The sequence below is a fragment of the Struthio camelus genome, chromosome 12 (genome assembly GCF_040807025.1).
Source record: "Struthio camelus isolate bStrCam1 chromosome 12, bStrCam1.hap1, whole genome shotgun sequence".
NCBI lineage: Eukaryota > Metazoa > Chordata > Aves > Struthioniformes > Struthionidae > Struthio > Struthio camelus.
In genome coordinates this window covers 25,909,538-25,933,517 of record NC_090953.1, presented here as the reverse complement: position 1 = coordinate 25,933,517, position 23,980 = coordinate 25,909,538, and the positions used below count along the sequence as shown (strand labels likewise).

Below are 23,980 nucleotides of genomic sequence, written 5' to 3'. Positions count from 1 at the left end.
TTTTTTTTTTTTTTTTTAAAGTGTAGTAATGGACTTCTGAGGCTGTTGAGGCTAATACATCACTGCTCCAAAAGCAGATACTGTAATCTGACAGGTTGGAAACATGCCCCCCCACACATGACACTTAAAAGGCTGTGTTTGAACCAGCCCTGTTGTCAGGGGCACTAGAAGAAGGGGATGCTGTCTCCCACTGCTTCGCTTGCAGCGCCAGAAGCAGCCCTGCTGTGAGCTGAGACCACTGCCGACAACTTAGAGGTGGCAGGTTGTGTTGCTGGACAGGAGGTAAACAGCTCCTTTCACTTGTCACTTGCCCCTAGCAGCCCGGGCAGGATGCGAATCAAGATTTCACTGAGCCTACTGGTGCCTTTAGGGCAGGGAGAGGTTCTTTCCCTGTGCTGTCCTGCAAAACAGCACAGTAGAAGGCGGAGAAGAAAACATGCGAGTTGAGAACCAAAACTCACGAGAGACTGCCGCTCTCAGCCTCAGGTCAGGTGAAAATAGCCTGACAGTGGTTCAGACTGATAGCAGACAAAGTGGGCCTGGAGGAAGGAGTGTGGGGTTCCCCTCCTCTGGAGAGCTTGCTTTGGCCCTGAGACTTTTCTGCCAAGCAGGTGGTGTTGAAAAAGCTGGGCCCTGCAGAGCTAGTATCTCTGTATATGGACAGTCAGTCTCAGAATAGTTAAAAATGGAAGCTGAAGTGACTGTAAGCAGATGTTTCTAGCTTTGATACCCCATTGTATTAGCATTTTGGGTAGTTCTGTTTTTTGTCACATAAGATGTTTATGCAAATGAGTCTTTCAAAAAGCTTGTCTTTGGGGGTAATATACCTGATGAAGTATTTTGCTTTCAATTGTAGCTTTCATCATGGGGGACATGAAAACCCCAGACTTTGATGACCTCTTGGCTGCTTTTGACATCCCTGATCCGACTAGCCTTGATGCCAAGGAGACCATCCCGTCAGCTGGGGAGGAGAATGAGAATCACCTGAAGTCATCAGGAATCTGCATAGATGAGAATGTGTCCTTATCCCACTCTTTGCCTCCCTCTGATGCTCCTGTTGTGAGTGTTATTGTGAAGAACACAAGTCGTCAGGAGTCCTTTGAAGCAGAAAAGGAAGGGAATCATCTCGGGGCTGGTCTGTTACACAATGGATTTCGTGGATCTGATCTGCCATCAGAGGCTCACGCTTTAGTGCATAATTATGGGAAGTTTGAGTCAACTTTTATTAATGGTGATAGCTCAAGAAGTTACTCTGAAAAACTGGACCAGTCCAAGTCAGAGCCTTTACCAACATTTAGTCAGTTTAGCCCTATTTCCAGCCCTGAACCAGAGGATGCATTCAAAGAGAACAGTATTGGTGATAAACCAAAACATGCCCAAACTCCATATTTTCCACCACCGTCAATGTATGCTCCAACAGGAGCTTCAGTACTAGATCATCTTAGGAAGGTACCAGAGCCAGAATTAAGCATGTTTGATCAGTATTGTAAAAAGGAACAAAAGATGGAAATCCACTGCCAGCCAGAAAGTAGGCTGGAAATGAGCAGAAGAGAACAAGACAAAGCGACAGAGAGATTTGTGGAATCAAGCAAGGACTTGGTAGATACCAATAGTTTTCTTGGAGAAGGCTTGGTGTTTGGAGACCTCCCTAACAGTAATTTAGGAGAAAGTAAAGGATCTGTGCCTGAGCTGAACATATACTCATCGGTACCGCCTCGCCAGAGGTTAAAGCCAACTCATTCAAAGTTGTCATCCTGCGTGGCTGCGTTAGTAGCTCTTCAGGCCAAAAAAGTTGCATGTATTCCAAAAGGTGATCAGCTGAGTCTTACAAAAGAACCTTCTGGTCCTTTTAAAGATGGAACAAAGGGAAGTCCGAAAATGCCGAAGTCACCAAAGAGTCCGCGAAGCCCCTTAGAGGTGGTAAGGAAGGCCAGCAAGCAGCCTGAGAGTCCTCGAAGTGTGTGCAGTGATAGCAGTGGGAAAGGCTCTCCTTCCATGGCAGCAGGCTCTCCTCCAGCTATTCCCAAAGTTAGGATAAAGACTATCAAGACATCCTCTGGTGAAATTAAAAGAACTGTAACTAGAATTTTGCCAGAAAATGATGAGTTGGGCAAATCTTCAGAAGAATCACCTGTGGAAACCTCATCTGCTGAAGAGTTTCTCAAGTCTTTACCTTCCCCTGACACTAGCGCAGTAATGGAAAACGAGGCTAGCAAGAATTCAACCAAAAATGGGGCTGCTGTGGCTATCCAGCTGTCAAATGTAGTGAGTCCTTACGCAGATGGTATGAAAACAGATATTACTGCAAATAATGCATCTGCTGTGTCTCTGTCTCCACTGCCAAACTGCAGCAGTGGTGCCATAAAAGTAGGTATTGTGGGTCAGCAGCTGAACAAGCGGCAGCAGCAGGGCATCGTGGTGCAACCATCTAATGCGACCAACTCCAGTCTTCTTCCTAAAGCTGTGCACTTGGCAAATCTCAACTTAGTTCCACATAGTGTTGCTGCTTCCGTTACAGCAAAGTCATCCGCTCAGAGGCGAAGTCAACCTCAGTTGACACAAATGTCTGTGCCACTGGTACATCAAGTAAAGAAAGCTGCTCCTGTAATTGTGGAGGCATTTAATAAAGTACTACACAGTGCCAATCCGGTGCCAATATATACTCCAAACCTTAGCCCTCCACCTGACACCAGTATTAATTTACCTGCTTCTGGGTATTGTTGCCTGGAATGTGGGGATTCGTTTGCCTTAGAGAAAAGCCTAACTCAACACTATAGTAGACGAAGCGTTCATATTGAAGTCATGTGCACTCAGTGTTCAACTATGCTACTTTTTTTTAATAAGTGTAGCTTGCTTAAACATGCGAGAGATCATAAGAGCAAAGGATTTATCATGCAGTGTTCCCAGCTGCTAATGAAACCAATTTCCTTAGACCAAATGTTTTCACCTTCTCCTACGAGCTCTTCGGTGTCTTTGGCTCCTCAGACTTTGCACTTCCCTTCTCCTTCACGTAAACCCAATGCTACTTCAGGAAGTGGCGTAGGAATTTCTTCTAACACTCAACCAGCCTTGCCTCTGTATACGGACCCTTTGAGACTAACTCGTCATGGACTTAAGTGTCTTGAATGTAACAAGCAGGCGCAAGATTACATTGCTTTAGCAGCACATTACCAGAGAACCTCAGAAGATAATGAGAGACTGGTAAGTCGTCATTTTAGTATTACTAGTTAAATCTCTTTGAGTATGGTTTTTAAGAGCTTTGTCCTCTAGGAACAAAGCAAGCATCACAGTAGCTAAGGAGTAACTTTGTCTAGAGGGCTATTTGTGGGGAAGATGTGGGGATACGTGTGCTGAGGCCAGTGAGCCCAAGCATAGTGGTCTCTGCGTGTATCTGAGGAGACCACACTGAATGCTAATCTTCTATTTTGGGCATGCTGGTATTGCTTTCTTACCTTCTTCCTACACTTTGAAAATAAAACGGGGTTGGTGTCTTTAGTTATGGGGATGACAGGTAATGGACAGTAAGAACTACAGAGATGCTCAAGCATCAAAGGAATTTGGTGTTGGAGATCAAGAATCACTTGGATGAGGTGTGCAAGAACACTGTAGAGGAAGAGCAGCAGAGTGGTACCTTAATCAAACAGGTTTTTGTACTCTAGACTTGGTTAGAGAAAATCTGACGTAATGGAATTTCACCTCCTGTAGAACTCGTGCCAAAATCTGCTGTGTAACAGTGGACTTTGGGAGCTACTTTTTCTTTCAGCCTGGTAAAGGAGTGGAATGGGACTGACTGAGAGGCTAGCAGTGTGATATATGTGGTGGTGGTGGTATTCTGACGACAGCACAGACTCCGTAGACCATAGACTTTGGGGGCTTTCTGTTTGACCATACCCTCTTAAAAAAAAAAAAAAAAACCCTTCTAAGTATAAAAGAATCTAAAGCTGAACAGGAGGAGGAATCCTTTCTGCTTATCTCTTCAGAAGAAGTGAAAGCTTTCCACATCCCTCTGGCTGCCAGTAGAGCTGGCAGACTCCTAGTACGATCTCCTCTGTGAGCTCCATGAATAAGGACGTCACGACAATATGAAATGTCCTGGGGACTTGACTGCCAGTCTCTGCAACTACGGAGATGACCAGGGCACACTCCAGAGCATCCCTTTTCTAGTTGAATGGATAACAGGAATGTTGAGGTTACTAACATGGGCACACTTGTGGTCCCATTTAGGTGCTTTGTTATCTTTCTCTTAAAGTCGTCATCAGCAAAAAACTGATTATGCCTGGATGATTTTTATCTGGTGAAAAATGGTAAGGCTAGAAAGGATTGTCATGGCCACATAATCAGGTTTCTTGTGCAAGACAGACATGCAAGCACTGGGCTCTGTCAGCCCCATTACTTGGTTTTGCGCTATGGTGCATTTTTAAGAAAGGTCAGCAGTCTTGAATTAAAACTTTCAGGTGAAAAAAATACAGTGGGTGCTCCTAAGTGAGCTAAAATGCTAATCGGTCACATCAAAAATGTATTTCCTATTTTGGTTGTGCAATTATCAATTCGAGAACTACTTACAGAGAGAACAAATATCTGATAGTATTTTTAGACTGTAATCAAATCATTTATTCTGTAACTTAACTGAAAAAAGAGTTTAAGCCTCTTGCTTTAAATTATATTCTCTAAGTGTCAGATTATTTTTGTGAACATTAAGTGTTGAAGAAGCTGGAAAAGAGTGGACATGAGAGCTCAGAAGACCGTCTCCTCCCTACTTGGTCTTACCATGTATATATGCAAAGGGATGTATTCGTCCTCTTGCTACAGCATTGCACTGGAAGTCCTTTTTCAGTGTGTCTGCTGTCCTCCAGACTGCCTTGTGGTGCTCCATACCATTCCCAGAATATCTGTTTCAACAAAACTGGTAAATTTCCTAAGTATTTGTGCCCATCTGCACTCAGCTGGTGCTTTTCTGTGAAGTAGGCTGCCTTCTCACAGGGGAGCTATAGGTCACTCCTGTTTTTTTACAAAACAAAAGTGCTGTTGTGCTATGATTGTATTGGGATGTGGCACAAGAAGGATGCAGTTAAGACTGTTGGAGTATACATCTTAAGCTCCTGAAATAGGAAGACGTGAACTGGCTGAACTCACTCTGTGACATCACTCTGTGATGCTGTGGACAACCCCGATTCTGCATTAATGAAGACAACTTCTTGGGTTGCTATTTTTATTTAAGTCAGAAAAAGGAATGCTGGTAGGAGCTAGAAATGACTGAGCGTCTAGTTTCACAGACGCTTTCTTAGGTGGCAAAAGCAGTTGAAAATACTCCTCTTCTCCTCTTGCCCTCACCATCTGCTCCTGTCTCCAGAGTTGTGCTAGGTCACTTGTTTTTGGGGCAGTGATATAAATTGTGCTGCTGAGGAAAGCATTCATGTAACAGCTGCATTCAGCAAAACATTTTAGTTTTATCCCCTAGTAGGCGATGTTTTTCTACTGTGTTGAGACCTTGCTTAAGAAGAAAGGCGTTGTGGGGGGGAGGGTAATTATCATCGTTTCCTAAAGCTAGCAAATGACCATCTAGTATTTTGAGTTTTGTATTTTTGAATATTGTGCTCAATCCCAGATTTGAGTCACAAACTCTTCCCCGTGCGTCCGTAAAGTACAGAGCGTCTCGATGTACTTTAAAGTACTCGATGTACTAAAGCTGTGGCTTGCCCTCTACGTTTCGAAGAGCTTCAACAAACAGAAAAAGTCTCTTCAGCTTTGTTTGCAGCAGAGCTGGTCCCCACTGTGTTATGTCCTAAAGCTCATCATCAGTGATTGTTATATCCAGATTACTCTGGTACCAGATTATCCCCCAAAAGTGGGTCCTTGGGAAGGATAGATGGATGTATAGGGAAAGAGTGTCTTTTACTCTTGTTCCCTTATTCAGCCAGAGTAACGTATTTGCAAATGTAACATTAAGTTCTCTGTTGAATGAGAAAACCCTGCGGGGATGAGTACAGCCTGGGAGTTGCATCTCCCGAATTTGTACAGTTCACGTCCTTGGGTGTTCCCACCCCCTCTTCCCTGTTCCAGTGTGTGCAGTTGTGTTCGTTCTCAATTTATCATTATGGCCTTGGCACAGCGCTCGAATGCTCACTGCCAGCTTAATCCAGCTCTACGTTTAGGACTTCCAGGTGGGATCCTGTGGGCTTGCAGGTGGGAGTTGGGCTGTCAGTTGTCTTCTGGTCAGATAATTAGTTTGTTGGTCTGCCTGCTGAATTTTCTTCTTTGCTCTGGGGATCGTGTGTGGTTTGCTATTAGTTGGAGTAAATCCCAGGAAACTGAGGCCTCAGCCTATGTAAAATAAGCTAGAAGTTTTTTGATCTATGCTCTTTGGAGCTCTCCTGTCAAGTGGCACCACATCTGGGTTATTAGCCGTTCCTGCCCTCCTGCAGGAAACATCTAACCTGAAGATAAACTAAGAAACCAAGCAGAGTTTGAAGCTGTGGAGAGTACGGTGCTTTTAGCTCAAAAGAACTTCTTGGCCTTCATGTGGAATGGGAACATCACCTTGTTTAGAAGGGAGGGAAGGCATATTGTCCAACAGAGCTGGTTAAGAATAGAGGTGGAAGGGAGAAGACATTTTTCAACCTGATCATTTCAGTTATCCAGTTCCACATTGCAGTGATGCAACTGAAGGATGAGCGAGCAGCAGTAAGAGGCAGGAATGATTGGACTGGAGAGAGCGCAACAGCTTAAGCTAGCTGTGCTATGCAAGAAAACGTATCCTGTATTGATCCTTAAGAATTCTCACTGTAATTGGGATTTCTTGCCATGACTTTGTGAATTACTTTGGCATCTTCACATTTCCAATACCTGTTTAAAAGGAGAATAAAATGATTGGATTTTCTATTAGTTTGCTCCTTGTGGCAGTTTGGAAAATATTTTGTTTTAACTTTCTGACTAGCCTTAATAAAATTCATGGTAATAGGAATGCTAGAGCTACATGAGTTTCCCAGGTGTGGCCAAAATGAGAATGACAGTGCTGGATCTTGGTTGTTCTGGAGGAAGAAACTAAGATACGGATGTCGTCTGGACAGCAGGGAAAGGAGGAAATTTGGAGAGAGGAGAAGGGAGGGGGATGATGCTGTTAATGAGCAAGTGGAATGGAAAGACCTTTAGAACAATTGTGAGCTTGGCCCTACTATTACATTTTAGATTTGCAGCAGGTATATGACTGCTGATGTTCGAAGTACAGCAGGGAAATCCAACCTGGCTTAGTTTTATACGGTATATGCATAAGATGGAGGCAGATTATTTTGGTTGAATTTAAGATTCCCTTAGGAATGTTTTAAAGATAAACCTTAGTTAATATTCATAGTAAGGACCTTGGCGATGAAAGCATAGATTAAATTTGCTGAGCCAGCAAAGTAAGAGATCATTGTGGAGGGGAAGAATTTGGGGATATTTTTCCGGAGGGCGTAGATGGTCTTGAAGACGGAGTAGGAATGGAATGAAGCAACAGAAAAGCAGGATGTATGTTTGGGCACAAGACTGAATGAGCAAGGTGATATAGTTGTGCAAGGGGTATATGTTAAGCTGCAGTGCACCAACCAGGATCCCATTAATAATTTATATATTTTATAATATGTAATAAACATATTACATAATAATCCCTGTTGCAGCTAGAAAGAACCTGTCTGGAGAAATTTATGTTGTTCTTTTCACCTGAGCTGTACAGAGATGAACTGGAATGAATGAAGAAGGAATGATAAAAGAAATAGAAAGATGGCTTTATGAGGGGAGATTAGAAGACCTTTATTAGTTTAGTTTGGCAAAGACCTGATAAGAGAGGATGGTTCTCCTTTAGTACTCTGCTGGCCAGAATATAAGATGAGGGTTGTGGGTTTTTTCTTTTTTTTCTTCCAGAAATTACATCTGCAAAAATCAAGTGCTTCCTGTATTCTTAGGTTGCACCAAGCTTGGCTCCTTCAAGAGCCCGATTGATGTTTCCCAACTGCCCAACCTGGCTGCCATGGCTACTGGGCTCTGCAAGCTCTTGCAGCAGCTCTCTGAATTGCATGATACTGAGGATGCTAAATGGGGCTGTCAGTCAAGGCTGGAGTACTTCCTGTGCTTTTTCACCCCAGGACTTGCAGGGATCGGACTCCACAGTTAACATCAGGCAACTTTTGTAGACGTTGCAGAACTGGGCTTAAATTACAGGAGAGGAGCAAAAACCATGCAGCTCTCGGTACATTCATTTTTTTTGATTTCTTTCTAAAAGGGCAAAGAGCGTGCAAGGCCACTCTCTGTCCAGCGTGATGTGTATAGAGAAGAGCTTTTTAAGCTTAAGGGCAGCATTAATGCAAGACCAAATTCAAGTAGATCTACCCTGAAAATTAGAAGATGGTATCTAATCATCTGAGGAATGAATTCTGGAAGAGATTTCCAGTAGGAGTAATGAACAAAAGATACAAACTGTTTTTAAGGCAAGCTTATTTGTTCTTTGGCAAGGATGGAATAGTGCAGAATAACATGTGCAAGAATTCAAAGTACTTTCAGACCTTCTTGCGCATAATTGTCCATCCACTGGTAACCAGAGATATTTCATACCGTTTTGTCTCTTTTACTTGACTACGTTCTCTACGTTATTTAAGTCTTAGCTACCTCAGTGGGCTTTGGATAAACTAAGGGCCTCTGAATTTTTTTTTTTCATGTTTGTGCTATTGTTCTTCCCCTTCTTTCTTCTTCTGACTGCTTTTATTTGTCCAATAAGAATTTTTCAAGTAATCATGACATATCCTGTTTATGTACCACCTACATTGGAGTTACTTAAAAGCTATTTTATAGCTGCCTCTTCTTTTTCTTCTTCCTTCCCCCTCTTAAATCAATGCTTTATTATTTATTGGCTAAAACTTGCTGGAAGCTAGGAGGACCACATGCTGCACTGGTAATTTCCCAGCAGCAAAGTAGCAAGCAAGAAAGACAGCAGCCATCTCTCTGCTATTTTTCTCTCTCCCTTTTTTTCTTTTTTTCTTTCCCTCCTATGGGTTCATATTTTACTTTAGAAAGCAAGAGGACTGAAAATCAACAAAAATTCACGTGACCCTGTAAAGTACCACTTTCTCCCTCTCCCAAACCAAGATCACTTAACGCAAGCAAAGACTGATTTTTGTTTTACATAAACTTTTTTCTTCTGAATTTTACAGAAGGAAAGGAGTGGAGGATGTTGTTATGATGAACGTGTTGAGGGAATGAAGCTCAAGGCAGTAACTGCTGGGAGCACAGACAAAAAGAGATGAGTGGCAAGATAGGAGCGTGAGTGGCAAGATAGGAGCGTGAGCCTGCACCCTGAGGCCAAAATAGAGCGTTAGGAGGAGGAGAGGCTGGGGAGGAAGGAGCGTTAGGCTGCAGTTTCATGGTTGGTGTAAATGAGTCTGCAAGCCGCTGCTGCACAATCTCCCCCTCTCCTCCTTCCCCACCTGCACTTGTTCTCTCAACTATAGCTGTCCTGTAGCCCATGGGGGAGTCAGATCTGCTCGGAGGAAGGGGGGAGCAGAGAATGAAGGCAAGCACAAAGAGGTGGCTGAGACATGTGCCTGGGGGCAAGAAGAAAGGGGGGATTGCCCCTTGGGTGGCAGACAGCAGTTAGATCGGTGTAAGCCAGTTGTGAAATCTTGAGGTTGGAGGGGAAACAAGAACCCGCTACTAACGCTGGGGCCTGAGAGAGGCTACTAAGGCTGGGGCCTTCCTCCTGGAAGGGAAAGCGGAGAAGTTTGCCCTATCTCTTCCTTCTAGAGAGAGGAGTGAAATCTTGTAGTCGGGATTAGCGAAGAAGTGATTAGGCAAGTAGAGAGGGAATAGGTGAAAAAGCAGAGTGGGTGAAGATAACAGCAAAAGTGGAATTTGAACTTCTGTGGTTCTGTCTTTGGGATGCAAGGAGCAAGCAAGAAGTGGAAGATGAGAAGAAGCAGAGTTGAGCATCGCCATGATAGATGGGTAGAAAACCATGCTGCAGGGTGGAGGGAAGAGCAGGGGACTTTAATGTTGTCCTCAGAAGAAAGGAGAGGGGACATGTACCGTGTACCCATGACTTCAAAATGGGAGTGTGGAAATTGGGAGGTCTTGACTAAACGTCAGGTCAGGTCAACGGTCATTTTAGCAAGTGGGAGCATTGGTTCAGCTTTCAGTTCCCAATGTGAGAGGCAGAGCAGTGGGTGGTTGGTGGGTGAGAAGAAAGGATGTGGAAACAGAAATTCTTGAAAATGACACCTGGATTCATAAGGAGAGAAGAGCTGCAAACTGAGAAAATTCAGAGTTAAACTTCTTTGATGCAACATTGTCAATATCTGTGATACTAGTGTTTTTCCATTACAATTCCACTTTCAGTTTCCTATAGTTGTCAAGTTTTCAGGTCTACGCTGAAACTTTAACTAGGGATTTTTCTGCATATACAAAAATATATTTTGCAGCTATTGAACAACACTAGCTTTTAGGAAATAAGGTTTCATTTGAATGCCTTATTTCACTGAGGCTTGAACACGTGCCTCAGTGAAACTTGCCTCTCTCTAACACACAATTTAGACATATGTGTGTGGAAGAGTTGGTCTTGGTGAAAGTTTAAGAAGGACATTGGATTTGAGAGCATTGGGCAGTTAACAAGATAAAGAAATACAAGTAGGAGTGAGCTGGGTAAGTGTGAGGAAGCGGAATGCAAAGATAAAGCTGAGGATGAACAGAGGAATGATGGAGAGGAGGAATAAGCTAGTGTTGGCAGGAGAGGAGGTAGCTTGAAGTTTTGGACTGGAGTAGGATTGAAGAGCATCTTCTAATCGTGTCCTATAGACTGAAGCTCAAACGGGCTCCCTCACTGGATCTTAAGACTGACATTTTAAAACATAATCAATGAAATAAAAATCCCTCTGTTGTATTTAGATGTGGCAACGTAAAAATTAGGTGCCTTATAGCAGTTAACTAGGATAAGCTCATCTACATTAGGACCGGGCTTGGCACGTGTTCTGTCATTGAAATTTTGATCAATTAATCAGTCAGTTGGATTCTAGGTTTTCCTTCTTCTAATTAATATTTGGCAGACTTCTCTTGTAGTTCTTTTCACCTATAAATTGAACATACTAATGCAGTGAGACCTATTCATTTAAAGGGAGCCGAGGGGATGCAGTTTGGTTATCGCAAAGGCAGGGGAAGAAATTCTGTGCCTGCCCCTTTTACTTGTGTTGATTAAACTCTTGTGCAGCAATGTTGTAAACTGGATTGTTGCAATAACACAAGTCAAAATAATCCTCCAAGAACGTGGATTATTCGATGATCTTTGGCATGGCCCAGAAAACGGGGGTACCAGCAGGAGATGAAGAAGGCGAGAGGTAGGGAAGGGAAGCTTGGAGGCAGGAGTCGCAGAGCTAATGGCAAGGGCTGGAGCTGCAAACTTCAGGAACCAGCTTTATACTGCTGGAGCCAGCACATGATGTAACTACGCAGTGAAACAACCACTCTGAAGGACGCAGATTTGCTGGCATTTGTCCCAGTGAGGCAGTAAGTGAAAGCTAATGTGAAGTTAAAGGTTAACTTTAAGTAGTAATTCACTGTTAATTTTTTTTTTTTATAGCAGAAACATCCTGCTAATCTCCATCGCGCGTTCCTAACTGCCTGTGATCCCTCGCCTATCAGAAGTATCAACTGCCCCCTGAGCCCTGCCTAAAGTAGAAAAAGAAAAATTTGCAAAAGGCTGGGTTTGGCAAGGACTTGGGGTGGGCAGATTTTTGCTTTGACTATGTAAAGGACAAGTGCTCCTTAAGACATTTGCATTCCAAAAATAATCATGTCTGTTCCCCTCTGTTGTTTCACTCTGAGTCCTTAATATTTTTTTAAGTTGTTAGCCTTATTATGAATTCCTCTTTCATCTTTGTAGCTCAGATCCTATGCTTTAGAGTTAGTATAGCCCTGTGTTTTTGGCTGAAGTTGCATGATAACGTCAAAGGTCCTTGTAGTCTGAGGACATCTCTAAATGGATGTGAACTTCACCGATGCTACTTGCCTCTCTACGTCATTTTTAGACTGGCATTATAGTTATATAAAGTTTCTTTGCTCATACCAAGGCTGATTCCTTTTCTGTCTACATATCAGAAATAAGTGAAAGTGAAGGCTTTTTGTGCCCCAGGTCCTACTTTGAGGTTTCAGTTGCGTGTTAATGAGAATTGTGCCCTAGCCGGTTACGGACTTTATCTGAGCGAGCAAATTAGCCGCAGGAATTTTGTGGTGGTGCCTGTGTGTGAGAAGAAGAGGGGCCTACTCTGACTTTTGGATCCAGAGTGCTTTACACTGCCGGCAGTTGGAAAAAGACACGCTTGTAAATGGATCCTGTTTGCCACCGAGTCACTTAGTCAATTGTTTCAATGAAACAGAAAGGTTAATGGTGCCGTCCTTACTTTTTCAGAGTAGAGCTGTGTGATAACTCTGAAGTGTTTGCAACTCAGGAAATTCAAAGACCACAGGGTTGTGTTTAGTAAAACTAATTTTTTTGGAATGATGTATTTTTTTTTAACATGAACTCTACTTCAGTGATTTTTTTTTCCCTCCCTTCTGAAGACGCTAATAAGTAGAAATGGGAATAAAATTAAGTATTCTGAAATGACTGAGCTTCTGAACGTTTTTTTGTGTGTGCGTGAATGTGACTTCTGGAGGAAAAACTGAAATGAAATGTTACAGGCAAATGGGAAATAATGAAAACTTGTAATAAATAACTCCTGATTAAAGCGTAGGTTAATGGGAGCATATGAAAAAACACAGACATTACACAACTCAATATCCTGGTAACATGCTTTAGAAATAACTGACTAATGAATGTCTCAAATTGCTGCCAGATTTCTTTGAAAAGTCATGGAAAACTTAGAAAAGAGATAAAACTGTGACAGCTGGGAACAAGTTATGATTCCTTACCCAAAGCAGAAGAGTTGCAAAAGAAAAAGCCACTGAGCCTCCACCATGAAGCCTTCTGTATGGGAGGCCAGATGCAGCTGCCCGTTTGCTTCTACAAACACAGGGCAGGAGATCCCACGGACCTCGGAGCTCAAAACGGACCAGTGGGGCCTCTTGCAAGGCCTCTGGGCAATAAGGTGTCAGGATTTCTGGCCCTTGCGTCTTTTGCAGATGTCAGGAAAAAGTTGAGGATGAGCACGAAAACATCAGTCGTCATTTTTCCCTTCCCTGACCCTTTTTCAGCTCCACTACGTGGAGTGGGGGAGGGGACCAGAACTCACAAATCATGGGGATGATGCATAGTAGAGGGATGTTTCCTGTCCTGCCCTGAGCTGAATGGCTTTTGTTTGTTTTTTTTTTTCTTAGTTTTTATTATTCATTCCTGACATCTAATTTAGATTTTTGGATGGCTGCTGAATGTTGTGCTGATGTTTTTTTACTGACCTGTTCTAAGCCCGGTATCTTGCTCCTGAGTGACAGTGGTCAGCCAGAAGACTGTCACTTTACGTGTAAAGTTAGGTTTGCTTTTCCCCATGTGCCTCACTTAAATTTCAATAGATAAGTAGAGCCTGCCAATTTATTGCCCAGTCCCTCAGTCCTCTATAGTCATCTTGCAGTTCTTCATAGCTGGCCCTTATCTGTAATGCCCTGAGTTACCTAAGTATCATCGACCACTTCACTGCTCATTACCTTTCCCAGAGCCATTGTAAAAATTTGGAAGAGCCCAAATCCCAGCAGAACCCCGCTGGGGACCTACCTCCAATCCAAGAAGTGACTGTTTATTCCTCTCGTCTAACTAGTTATCTATCCGTGTAAAAGCCTTCCTCCTTTATGCCATGGCAGCTTAGTTTCCTTAAAAGCCTTTGGTAAAGGGTGTTGTCAAAACCCTTTTGGAAATCCAGGTAGACTGCCTGATCTGTGAGTCAAATCTTCCTTGTGCACATATTTTTTTTGACTCCTTTGGAGAACTCGAATGAGTCTGCGAAGCAGGAATAGAGAATTTGTGTTGATTCTTCCCGAGTACAGGAGTAATACTGATTAAATATGCTAGTTTCCATTATTCTTTACTAATTTACTCTTGTAACTCATTGCTGTTCGTTTTGTCTGTTTGCTCCATGACCTTGTTTCTATGAGACAATCTGAGCTGAGGTTTGGCTTGTTGTTAGCTTTTTTTCTTTTTTCTTTTCTTTTTTTTTTTTTTTTGAACTCTGAGTTTCCCCCCCCAGAGCATGGTGTCGGTATGGGAATCCGTCCAGCTTCTCCCACAGCAGATGCAGACGCAATAAATTCATTTAGCCTTATCCTTGCTAAGCCTGGCTTTTTACTCCCATATCATGTGCATGCACTCTCTGGCAGGCTTCCCACTCGTGTGGAGCCCGAAGAAGATAACTGTTAGTTTTAATGCCTCTTGCTAGTCGTCCTGCAAGCTTCCTTCTGCCCTACCTTAGCGTGTTTTTTAACCCCGCTGAGCCTTTTGCGTAGCTTGGTGGAGCTAGCACAGGTGCGCACGGCAGTGACGATTTGGGTTTTTAGTGTGTGCCAGCTGCCAGAGCACCAAGGGAGCCTTTAGGGGTGTTGGGCACAGTGTGCTAGGGAGGATGAGGTGAGCCCCCAGCCCGTCTATTTTGCTGCCTTAAGACTAAATCAGCTTTGACGAGGCTGTTTTTTGAATCTTCAGAGAAAGCGTTTCTCACTAAGCCGCAAGGGCAGAGGTGCTTTCTGCTTGCGCTTATACCAAGTCTGCTTTAAAAAGTGGGCAAGATCAAAGTGAGAGCAAGTCCTGTCTTAACACAGCAAAAAAAGTAAAAATCCCTGCTGCAGGTTGAAACCCAGTTAGAAAGAAATGTCATAAAAAACAGTAAAACAGCGTAAGACATCCCTGGGCATGAATTTCTTGTAGCTGTTGTTTGGGGGTTTTGAGAGCTTTGGAGAACTGGAGATCCTGCTCGGCAGTGCTCTGCCCCTAAAATCCCTCCTTTCAGAGCAAATCTCTCCTGGCACCACTGGTCCCATTTATATTTAACAGATTCAACCCATGTTTCGGTAGCACTATGGTTTCTCACTGAAATCGGGAGGCTTCTCTAGGATTTGGGGAAGCACTGAAATACTCTTGAGTTTATTTGAAGTGGATTTCTTTGAGGTGTGTGTGTTGGCAGGAGGTGTCATTTGGGTTTCTTCCACCCGTTTATCCCTTTCCTCAAATCTTATTTTGTTTTTAAGCTCCCATTTGTAACGTGTCTCAAGTTGGGTGTCCTTGAGCCTTTGGGCTTGTTTGGCGATTTATTCAGTTTCTTCCTTCTGCGAGTCTTCCTTCCTTCCTTCCTTCCTTCCTTCCTTCCTTCCCATGAATATCTTCAGATTTGTCATGGCTTTGTATTTCAATATAAATGATGCTTTCTACTGCCTGCAGTGTTTTCTGACTGTTCCCTGGTGGGAATTATATAGCGGAGCCTCATAGAGGTGTTACGTGGAGCAGCAACGGTGTAGGAAACTGAACTGGCCCTAGCAGTGTTACATTTTTGTCGGATTTCAGGCCTTCCGGCACAGGTTTCCCCTCCAGTTGCCAGCTGGTGCTTAAGTCTGCCTGATTTAGTTTGGTCTGCCAGGGCTCTGTGGGCGCAGGCTATGTTAAAAGCTTCACTGGGGCTATGCAGACTTACCCTCGGGTACAGTTTCATGCCATCTCTGTAATCAGCCCCGTAGCCTTCTTTAAATGTAGCTGAACAAAGGATTCAGTTAAATTGCCTGATTTGATAATCCATAATGAGCTGTTTGCTGCAGTTCATTCATAACGTAGAGCTAGGAGCAGAGGACTAATTTTGCATGAGTTTATTCATGACGGAAGAGAGTTTCAGCTCCTAGAGGGCTCAAGTCTGGAGGGTAGGTACCTACTGCCACTGGACTGCTGCTTAGGAATTAGGTGACATACATCCCAGAAGCTCACTGACAGCTGCTCCTGGGCTTTGAAGGATTACAGAAGAGTTAAGGTATCTGTGAAAGGGAGCAAAGGTTTGAGAGCCGTTGAAACTGGGACTATGCGTCCACCTAAAAAAACTTTTAGGTATCAAGTAAATGATGCTGCTTCTGCAAAACTGTATTTCCAATAAACGTCGCCCTTCTAATGGCAGGCAAAAAATGGAATTTCGTAGAGGGTGTAGCAACAGAGAAAGAAAGCGTCTTTGCGTTATTTCTAATGTGAGGTTATCAAGAAGTATCTTTAAATGTATTATAGCACATGTGGCATGTAGTCTTCAGAAGTTCATATTCGGTGTGGTCAAAAGAAATTTTTCAGGCGACTCGGATGCATATGTGGTAGGGAAGGCTACCACATCTCAACGCTGCCCTGCACTCAGCGTTAACAGTTTTGAGCTGGGGGGGTAGCTGGGTTTTTCTGGTTTTTTTAGTTGAGCTGCGGGGTGAAGCAACAGCAAGAAAAGTACTTTCCTGCTCAAAGGCTTTACTGCTAAGATGAAAGCAGTGACTAAGCAGAACGTTTTCCCAGCTAAGAGGTGAGGTTTGTTTTCCTTTTTTAGGGGAGAAAAAAAAAAGAATTAAACCGTAGAGGGCACGATTTAAGGATGGATACAGTCATCTGAAATGGCTAGTTATAAAATCTCTTCAGTTTGTTTTGGAAAAAGCTGTCAAGCAGTGTAGCCGCAGAGTTTTGTAGCATTGGGGTGGAAGGTGCTGGGGCTTTCTCTAAACCTTGAAAGCCTTCTAGGACAAATTGTGGGGGGGGAAGCAAGCGCGGAATAACTAACTAACGTGACCTTTCTTTCGTCAGACATGTCAAGTGTGCCAGATGATGCTACCTAACCAGTGCAGTTACTGTGCTCATCAAAGAATCCATGCTCACAAGTCTCCCTACTGCTGCCCGGAGTGCGGAGCAGTGTGCCGGTCCGCCTATTTCCAAACCCACGTCAAGGAAAACTGCCTGCATTACTCCCGCAAAGTTGGATTCAGGTTTGTGCTGCTCCAAAAGGTCTGTGCTGAGAACACAAGGACGAACGGGAAACTAATGTAGATCTTGGGAAGTGTGTGCTCCTTTCGGCAGAAGCTAAAGAGAGGATGCAACGTGGGATGGACATGTTTTTCTGTGTTTGAAACCGGAAAATACTAAATGAGTGTAAGAGGAAATATCTGAGTGCAGAAATGATTTTGAGCTGGCTTTAAGTCAAAAGATGTTTGCCTGTTTGTGTTAACTTCAAGTTGCGGACAATCATCTGAGAGTTGATATTTACAGAAAAAGATTGTAGATCTTAATCCTCTAAATCTCTTTCGGGTTTGAACTTACATTTATGTCAGTCATAATGGACTGAGGGATGTGTGCCTTCACAAATAGGGCATCAATTATTTTCTTGTGTGACCCTAAAAATCTCCAAACACTTGTCAAGATCTGACACGAATGAAAGAAGCCTTCTAAGGTTTTGGACGTGGTGGTGTGTGTGTGCTTGTGTTGTCTTTTCCCCGACTGAATCAATTGTTTTAATATAACACATTATTACATTTTCCTACAAACCTTGCCTGCCTGGTATGTTTAGATCACTACAGGTGCAATACTGCTCTTATTGTAAGGTATAGATGATTTGCCTGGGAGATGAACAGTGGGCTAGGGGACCTTTTAGGAGTCCTTAAAGTCCTGTTATTTTTCTCTGATTAGTATTACCTACTTAACTCTGACATTTAAAGTGAGTAGGGCAATTTCTACTGTTGGACTTGTTCTTGTAGACTGTCTGCAAATTCAAGAAGCCTCCCTTGTGTGGTGTATTCTAAAATCACATTCAAGTTTTCAAGGGCTTTTTCTTTCAACCATGAAGAGGCATATATTCAACTGATTCTGAGTTTAATTATATACAGATTTGGGATTTTTTTATATGGGGTCTGATTGCAGGGGGCATAACCTTCAACAGAATTAAGTCCATTGCAAATTAAATGGCTGTGATACTGATGCTGTTGGAAAATTAATTAATTTGAGAGAAGGAGGAATGCGGAAAAAAGAAAGGTTTTCCCCTAGGTGGAAAAATGGGAATAGGAGTAGCTGTCAAATAACTAAACACAGTGTTGATGCAGGTGTTTGTGCTGCACTGGCACCTCAGAATCCCAATAACAGATGCAGCTTCACTATGCTGAGCGTTGTATAGGTGCCACTTACGCAGCATCCCCATCTCTGAAAACGCCTTAGTTGACATTGTGTCACACTGACCTAAGCTGCATTATACAGGAAGCTCAGTCTTCTAGTGAGATGCAGTATAAGTCCTTTCTCCTGTCTTTCCAGTTGATAGGCTCCCAGTTTACAGCAGAGGTTGGTGCTGATTCTTAAGTGTATGACTTTGCATTTTCTAAAAAGTATTATTAATTCCAGATGTATTACAGTAATATCTTTATGATGGCTTAATCCTTGTCCTCCTTGGTAATGCCAGCTTTGATCCATCTGCAGATGTCATTAGTGCATATCTGCTTTCTGTGCCAAGGTCATTAATGAAGATCTGAAACAACACAGAGCTCAAGAACGATACTTAGGGAATTCTTTAGCTTCTGCTAGCTTCTCCAGGAGTGAAATTCCTTTAACATCGCTCTAATTCTCATCTGTTCAAACTCACCTGTGGAAACTGAATCCACCAGACAGGTGAATGCCTGCATCTGTGCCATCCTTGTTATCCTTCCTGTCTCTGCTGTGAGGTTGGTATCATTGGCAATGTTGAAAACAGATGAAGTATTTCAGTTGTAAAACCGTATCTAGATAATCCATGGCATCTGCTGGGTTGTCACGTAGTGACTTTAGTTCTTTGCTTTTACTTTTGTTATTTGCAGAACTGAAAAGCCTAGGAGTTCTTTTAAATCCTTCCCAGGATCAGCTTGACTTTTCTGCTTCTCACTATATCCCTGTATTTCTTGAATTTCTGAGTTTCGTTTTGTTTTCCTGATTAGTCCATGTTCTGTTTCCTTTTCTGCTAATATCCCAATTCACTCAATTAAATTTGGAGGAGGATTGTTTTAATTTGTTTTAGTCATGGCTAGTGATTACATTGAAGATGAGGAGAAAGGCCTTATTTAGAAATTAAAATGAGCAAGCCTGTTCTAAATGTTCCTTTCCACACAACTCCAAATGTCGACTCCCCACTCTTTTCCGAGCAAGTCCAGCACCTTCCAGCTGTCCCCGCCGACGTGGCGATGCGTGGCATTTGCTTCCCTGCTCGTGCCGTCCAGAGAGTTCACAGGCCAGAATATGACAGTGTAAGAAAGAAATATTTAGAAGGTTAAAACAACATCTTGTAGCTTTATCTTTTCTTGCGGGATTCTTTCCAAGACTTTTACCCTACCCCTCCTTACCCTGAGGCTATCCTAACATCTTCTCATGTGAATTATTCCCCTTTGCTTGGGATATGTTTTCTGGATGATAATCAGAATTTGTTATTTACAGAAATTACATGGCAAGCCTCTAAGATCCTCAATCCGCTTTGCTCCACTAATGAGTTTATTTTATCACAGTTTGTCCTTTTGGCACTGGGGTCCTTGGTTGCGAAGTGGCTTTTGTTTAAACTTCCATTTACTGTAAATTAAATCAAGTTGTGATCATTTGACCCAGAGTTAGGAGGCGTTTCATCACTAATTCTGTAGGAGATCTTTAGTACTTACCAAAGCCAAACATAATGCAGAGCCATCTCTTGTTAAGTCAGTGAGCGTTCGCTGAAGAATCCTATCAGATATTCTTGGATGTAATGGCTGGACCTTATTGTCAGAATCAGTATTTGTTCTTCCATTTATGCTTGGGAATTTAGCCTCCCATAATGACACGGTTCCTGGTGTTACTATAATAAAAATCTCTTTCTGTGGCTCATATGACTGAGGGCCAAGCCTGAAGGCAGAACTATCCAAGCAGAATATTTTCATGCTTTTCTGAAGACAACAGCTGTTGGTGTCACTGATTTTCTTTCTAAATTTAAGAAAATAGCATTTCTGTGTGTATTTAGGGGGAGAGGGCTTGGCTAGCTTGGGCTGACCTCTGCATAACGGTCTTTTGAAGTACAGCTTCAAAGCACAAAGTTGTTTCCTAAACTCTGTCAGAAGGCTCGTTTGGATGGAAGGATAATGTAGTGGCTTGTTTGTTTTTGATACGGGTTTGGAGCTCTTCCAGTTGCTAGATAGCTGGGGTCCCATCTGGGACAGAGCTAGTGGTGTACCGTCTGCCACAGTGCTGCTGAGTGCTCAAACACTAATAGTGCTACTAGTAAAAGGGAAACCTCAGAATTAAGAAAAAATGTATTTTATTTATAAAGCATTTTAACCCCAGGCTGCAGTTTGGCTCACTGGATGAAATTAGTCCTCATTTAGCTCTTGCGTCGTACTAGCGGAAGCACTATCTCCTCACATGGACCAGCCAAGCTCCTTGTGGGAGAGCTCATTCATTGTAACGGTCAATGTGTGCTTCGTTGGCTTAAGCAGAGATGTGTTGTTAGTCGTTTTGATTGAATCTATTAGGAGCAATCACTAAATCTGCTTTGGTCCCCAGGCGGACGAGATGCTCCTGTCTGGCCTGCTCAGGGTGGTAAACTCTTCGGCTGGCATGACCAAAGCCAGGCGAGGCCAGGTGTCTCCGTCCTCATATGCCCTTGTAGTGTTTGCTTGTGGCTTCTTTAATAAGCTAAACAGGTGGATGTTTGGAAGGGATATTGAAGCTAAATATAGTACAGCTGTCACTTGTTGCTGTCTTGGGGAGTATCAGTTGAGGCCTGTCCCAAAAGCGTTTTGAGAGGAGTGGCAGGCTAGGAATGGCTGGATGACCATAGCCGTTCTCCTGGTCCTGAGCCTCTGTTTTTGACTGCAAAGAAGTGTCCTCTGGCTCCATACAAAACCTCTGCAAGCACTTCTTCCTCTCTTTTCTCCAGGAGCACCCCCCCAGCTGCCAGACTAAGCGCTATTCAGGCAAACACATGCATCTTCGTGATTTTAATGAGCTTAATCAATTGTTTGGATGTTTCTGTTGCAGTGTTTAGTACATTTGTTGTTTCTGTCATTATTTCCTGGTGCTTAGCGCAGTACGAGAGGAGCAGTTGTACAGTTTACTGATTGTACAGTTTACTGAAGATTTCCCAGCTGAATATTCTCTGTTGCTCTTTTTGGGTTTGGTTTTGTTTTGTACCGGGCTATAACTGTCATTTGTGCTGCCTATTTACTACCTTGAGAGCTCATCAAGTACTTTTACTTTTTGAGTTCTTCACTTGTACCTGTGACTAAATTGGCTTTCATAGATGCAGGGATTGCGTTTTTGCCAAGGCAGTTTTGCGTTTTGCATCTCCTTTTATTTTTTCCAGGTTGTTTTAAGCTCTGAAGGCTTCTTTTATAGTCCTGTTTGATTGTCGCTAACATTTAGTCGTGAGATATGTCCAGCTTTTGAATTCCTATATCGTATTCCTCCTTGCCTCTTCCACGTTGCTACTGAAGAGACTAAAAGAGGACCCACCGTAACCTGGTGCTTGCCTCCCACTGCGGTGCTTTCCAGTTGTGTGTGTTTGTTGGAAGCAATACTGAATAGGTAATTCAGCTCTTTTTTTCATATGCCTTCCAGGTGCATCCATTGTGGAGTTGTCTTTATGACCCTAGCCATGCTGAAAGTGCACATTCATGAGAAACACTGCGAAGTCTTCCACAAGTGTTCTTTTTGTCCGATGGCCTTCAAGTCAGCTGACAGCACCACTGCTCACATGACTAGCCAGCACCCAAAAGAGCCTCACAAGACTACTCAGTAAGTATTTTGTAATTATCTTATCCTTTGTTGGGTAGCTCCAGAATTCCCCATTTCTGTTCCAATTTTTTTTTTTGTTTTGTTTCTGTCTTTGTGGCAGAGGAGAAGCTACTGCTTTATCTACTGACAGGGGTTCGTTCCTAAGTACAGCCCGTGCTCCTTGATACGAACACAGCCTTTTCAGGGGGAGGAGAGGGGTTCAGGTATGCAAAAGAAGGGGCTTCACCATCGCCTCTTTGTCCAGCAGGAACTAGAGTGGCACCTATTAGTAAACGACTCTAGGGAAACCGTTGCATCTGGCGCTCAAAAGGAAGAGGAGCGTTATGTCATGCGGCATTGCCCCAGAAAATCGCTAGAGAAAACCACCTTTTCTTTCCACTCCATAGCTTTCCCTTCGAAGCCTCGAGCTAGGACTGGAAATGTGCGCCTTAAGGCAGGGACTGTGGAAAGGTCAGACTGAAAGTAATGCGTAGCTAGTGTACTTTGTACTTGGAATCTGCTCCCATCTGTCTGCACTTACCTACACACACGTAGGTAGTTGTGCATATGCATATAAGCAAACTTATTTTTGGAAGGCTGTGGTAGGTGCCTGAGGCATTCTGTTGTTCTTCCCAATGGAGGTAATGGTTCAGTGGTCCATGTGGGTGTGTGTTGACAATACACTGAGAGCGCATAACTTCCTGAAGTTATGTTGCTGAGATAACTTTCCACTGTCGTCTTAAGATAACTAACGAAGAGAGAGTGAGTTTGCTTTTTTTAATTGTTCCAGGGTGATCTACAAATGCTCCTGCGAGACTGTCTTTAACAAGAAGAAACTGCTCCAAGAGCACTTTCAGCAGAATACCAACAAGTTGTTAGTGGGAGTGTTTAAGTGCCCGCAGTGTCAGCTGGTGTATATGCAGAAGCAGCAGTTAATGCAGCACGTTAAGGTAGGTAACTTCCACCAACTTACAGATCTGAGGTCCTGTTTTCTGACTTCTCAGAGAGTTTGCAGCAACTATGTAAGGGAATGGATTGAAGAAGTGGAAAGTTCTAATCAGTGAACGCATTAGTGGAAAAATAGATGACAAAAAACCTCTAGTACTGTGGAAGCATCAGTAGAGAGCATTTTGTATTAGCTGGTAGTAGTACAGGCAGTTACTCTGATCTATATGTAATTTAGCCTAATGAAAAGGGCTAATTTCCGTCAGGTAAATCTTTTTGATTGTTAACTGTTCTATGTTAAACTAAAGGAAGTGATTAAATGTAGGGGGTTGGGGGGAGCTTTATCTTTACTGGATACCAATGCTACCAATGGTCTTACTCAATTTATATAATGAAAGGTTCATTTTCTTAGGGCCCCCTTGTGCCTGCCTCTGAGAGAGGCTGTGCAGCATTTGAAGCCCTGCTTCCCACACTGCTCTGCTTGCCAGCAGAAAGCAGATTGGAAGAGGGGAATGAGAGGAGCGGCAGGAGCAATTGCTGCGGAGGTGCTAGCCTTTGGGAGGCAGGACCTCCTGCCTTGTGCATCCGCACCAGCGCTGGTCCGTGGCAGGCCCAGTGCAGCACAGGGTGCTCCAGACGATGGTTTGAAGAAGAATAGTTATGTGTGGGCCAAAGGACTTGGTGGGACTAGTGGTATGGAAAGCACTCCAGACCTGCCCTTCCTCAATAGTAGCTCATATTCCCAGAAACACTGCAGTAATTTCACTACCATTTGCAGCAACTTTTATACCTAGGAAAAGCTTATTATTTTCCATTTACTGGTGGTTTGTAGTGGGATGCATGTGAGGACTTACAGATTTGATTATACCATGAATGCGTGAGTGCCACGTTTACTCTTGTTTTAGTCAGTATGTTCCCATGTACAATATCCAGCAACACTGCCTTGGAAATCCTCTTGGAAGACTTCCTAGTGGCATTCTGAAGAAAGAACTTGCGAAGTCTTACTTCCCTTTGATTAGAAAGAATAGTGACATAATTTTTTAAATTAGTGATTTTATTTTGTTTATACTTGTGCTTCTATAAGGAAGAGGATCCGTTAGCTCATGCCCAAAGGAGAAAACCATTCAAAACTGCTTCTTTGCTCTCTCACCCCATGCCTTTAACTTGCAAATCTGGAAATGCTTTGCATGCGTTAATGAATTAAAATCTGAAGCCCTCCTGTGAAGCTTGTAATTACTAATCTTCCTGTATTATAGCAGGGAAAATAGAGCTGAGATTAAGGTTAGGACTTTCAAAGAGGAGTTCAAACCCAATGCTAGTAAATGGGTTTGAGATACACAACTTGTTGCA

General features: G+C 43.0%; 2 protein-coding genes and 1 long non-coding RNA gene across 5 annotated transcripts in view; 2 read left to right on the top strand and 1 right to left on the bottom strand.

The window, feature by feature from the left end:
• The window catches only part of LOC104139042 (mucosa-associated lymphoid tissue lymphoma translocation protein 1-like), a 142,494-nt gene that overhangs the window by 67,407 nt on the left and 51,107 nt on the right, over window positions 1–23,980 (top strand). The gene's annotated exons all lie outside the window — the stretch shown is intronic.
• The window catches only part of ZNF592 (zinc finger protein 592), a 38,421-nt gene that overhangs the window by 4,086 nt on the left and 10,355 nt on the right, over window positions 1–23,980 (top strand). For 2 of the 3 annotated variants that reach the window (XM_068958567.1, XM_068958571.1), the window contains 4 exons: window positions 857–3,201; window positions 16,748–16,926; window positions 21,530–21,706; window positions 22,476–22,635. In XM_068958567.1, the coding sequence (XP_068814668.1) occupies window positions 865–3,201; window positions 16,748–16,926; window positions 21,530–21,706; window positions 22,476–22,635 (2,853 nt within the window). In that variant the 5' untranslated portion in view covers window positions 857–864. Of the gene's footprint in view, window positions 1–21; window positions 283–856; window positions 3,202–16,747; window positions 16,927–21,529; window positions 21,707–22,475; window positions 22,636–23,980 lie in introns of all 3 variants that reach the window. The other variant, XM_068958568.1, reaches the window with a different exon arrangement.
• The window catches only part of LOC138068897 (uncharacterized), a 35,881-nt gene continuing 15,108 nt past the window's right edge, over window positions 3,208–23,980 (bottom strand). Inside the window, exon 3 of the long non-coding RNA XR_011143748.1 lies at window positions 3,208–6,843. This is a non-coding gene — a long non-coding RNA (uncharacterized lncRNA). The remainder of the gene's footprint in view (window positions 6,844–23,980) is intronic.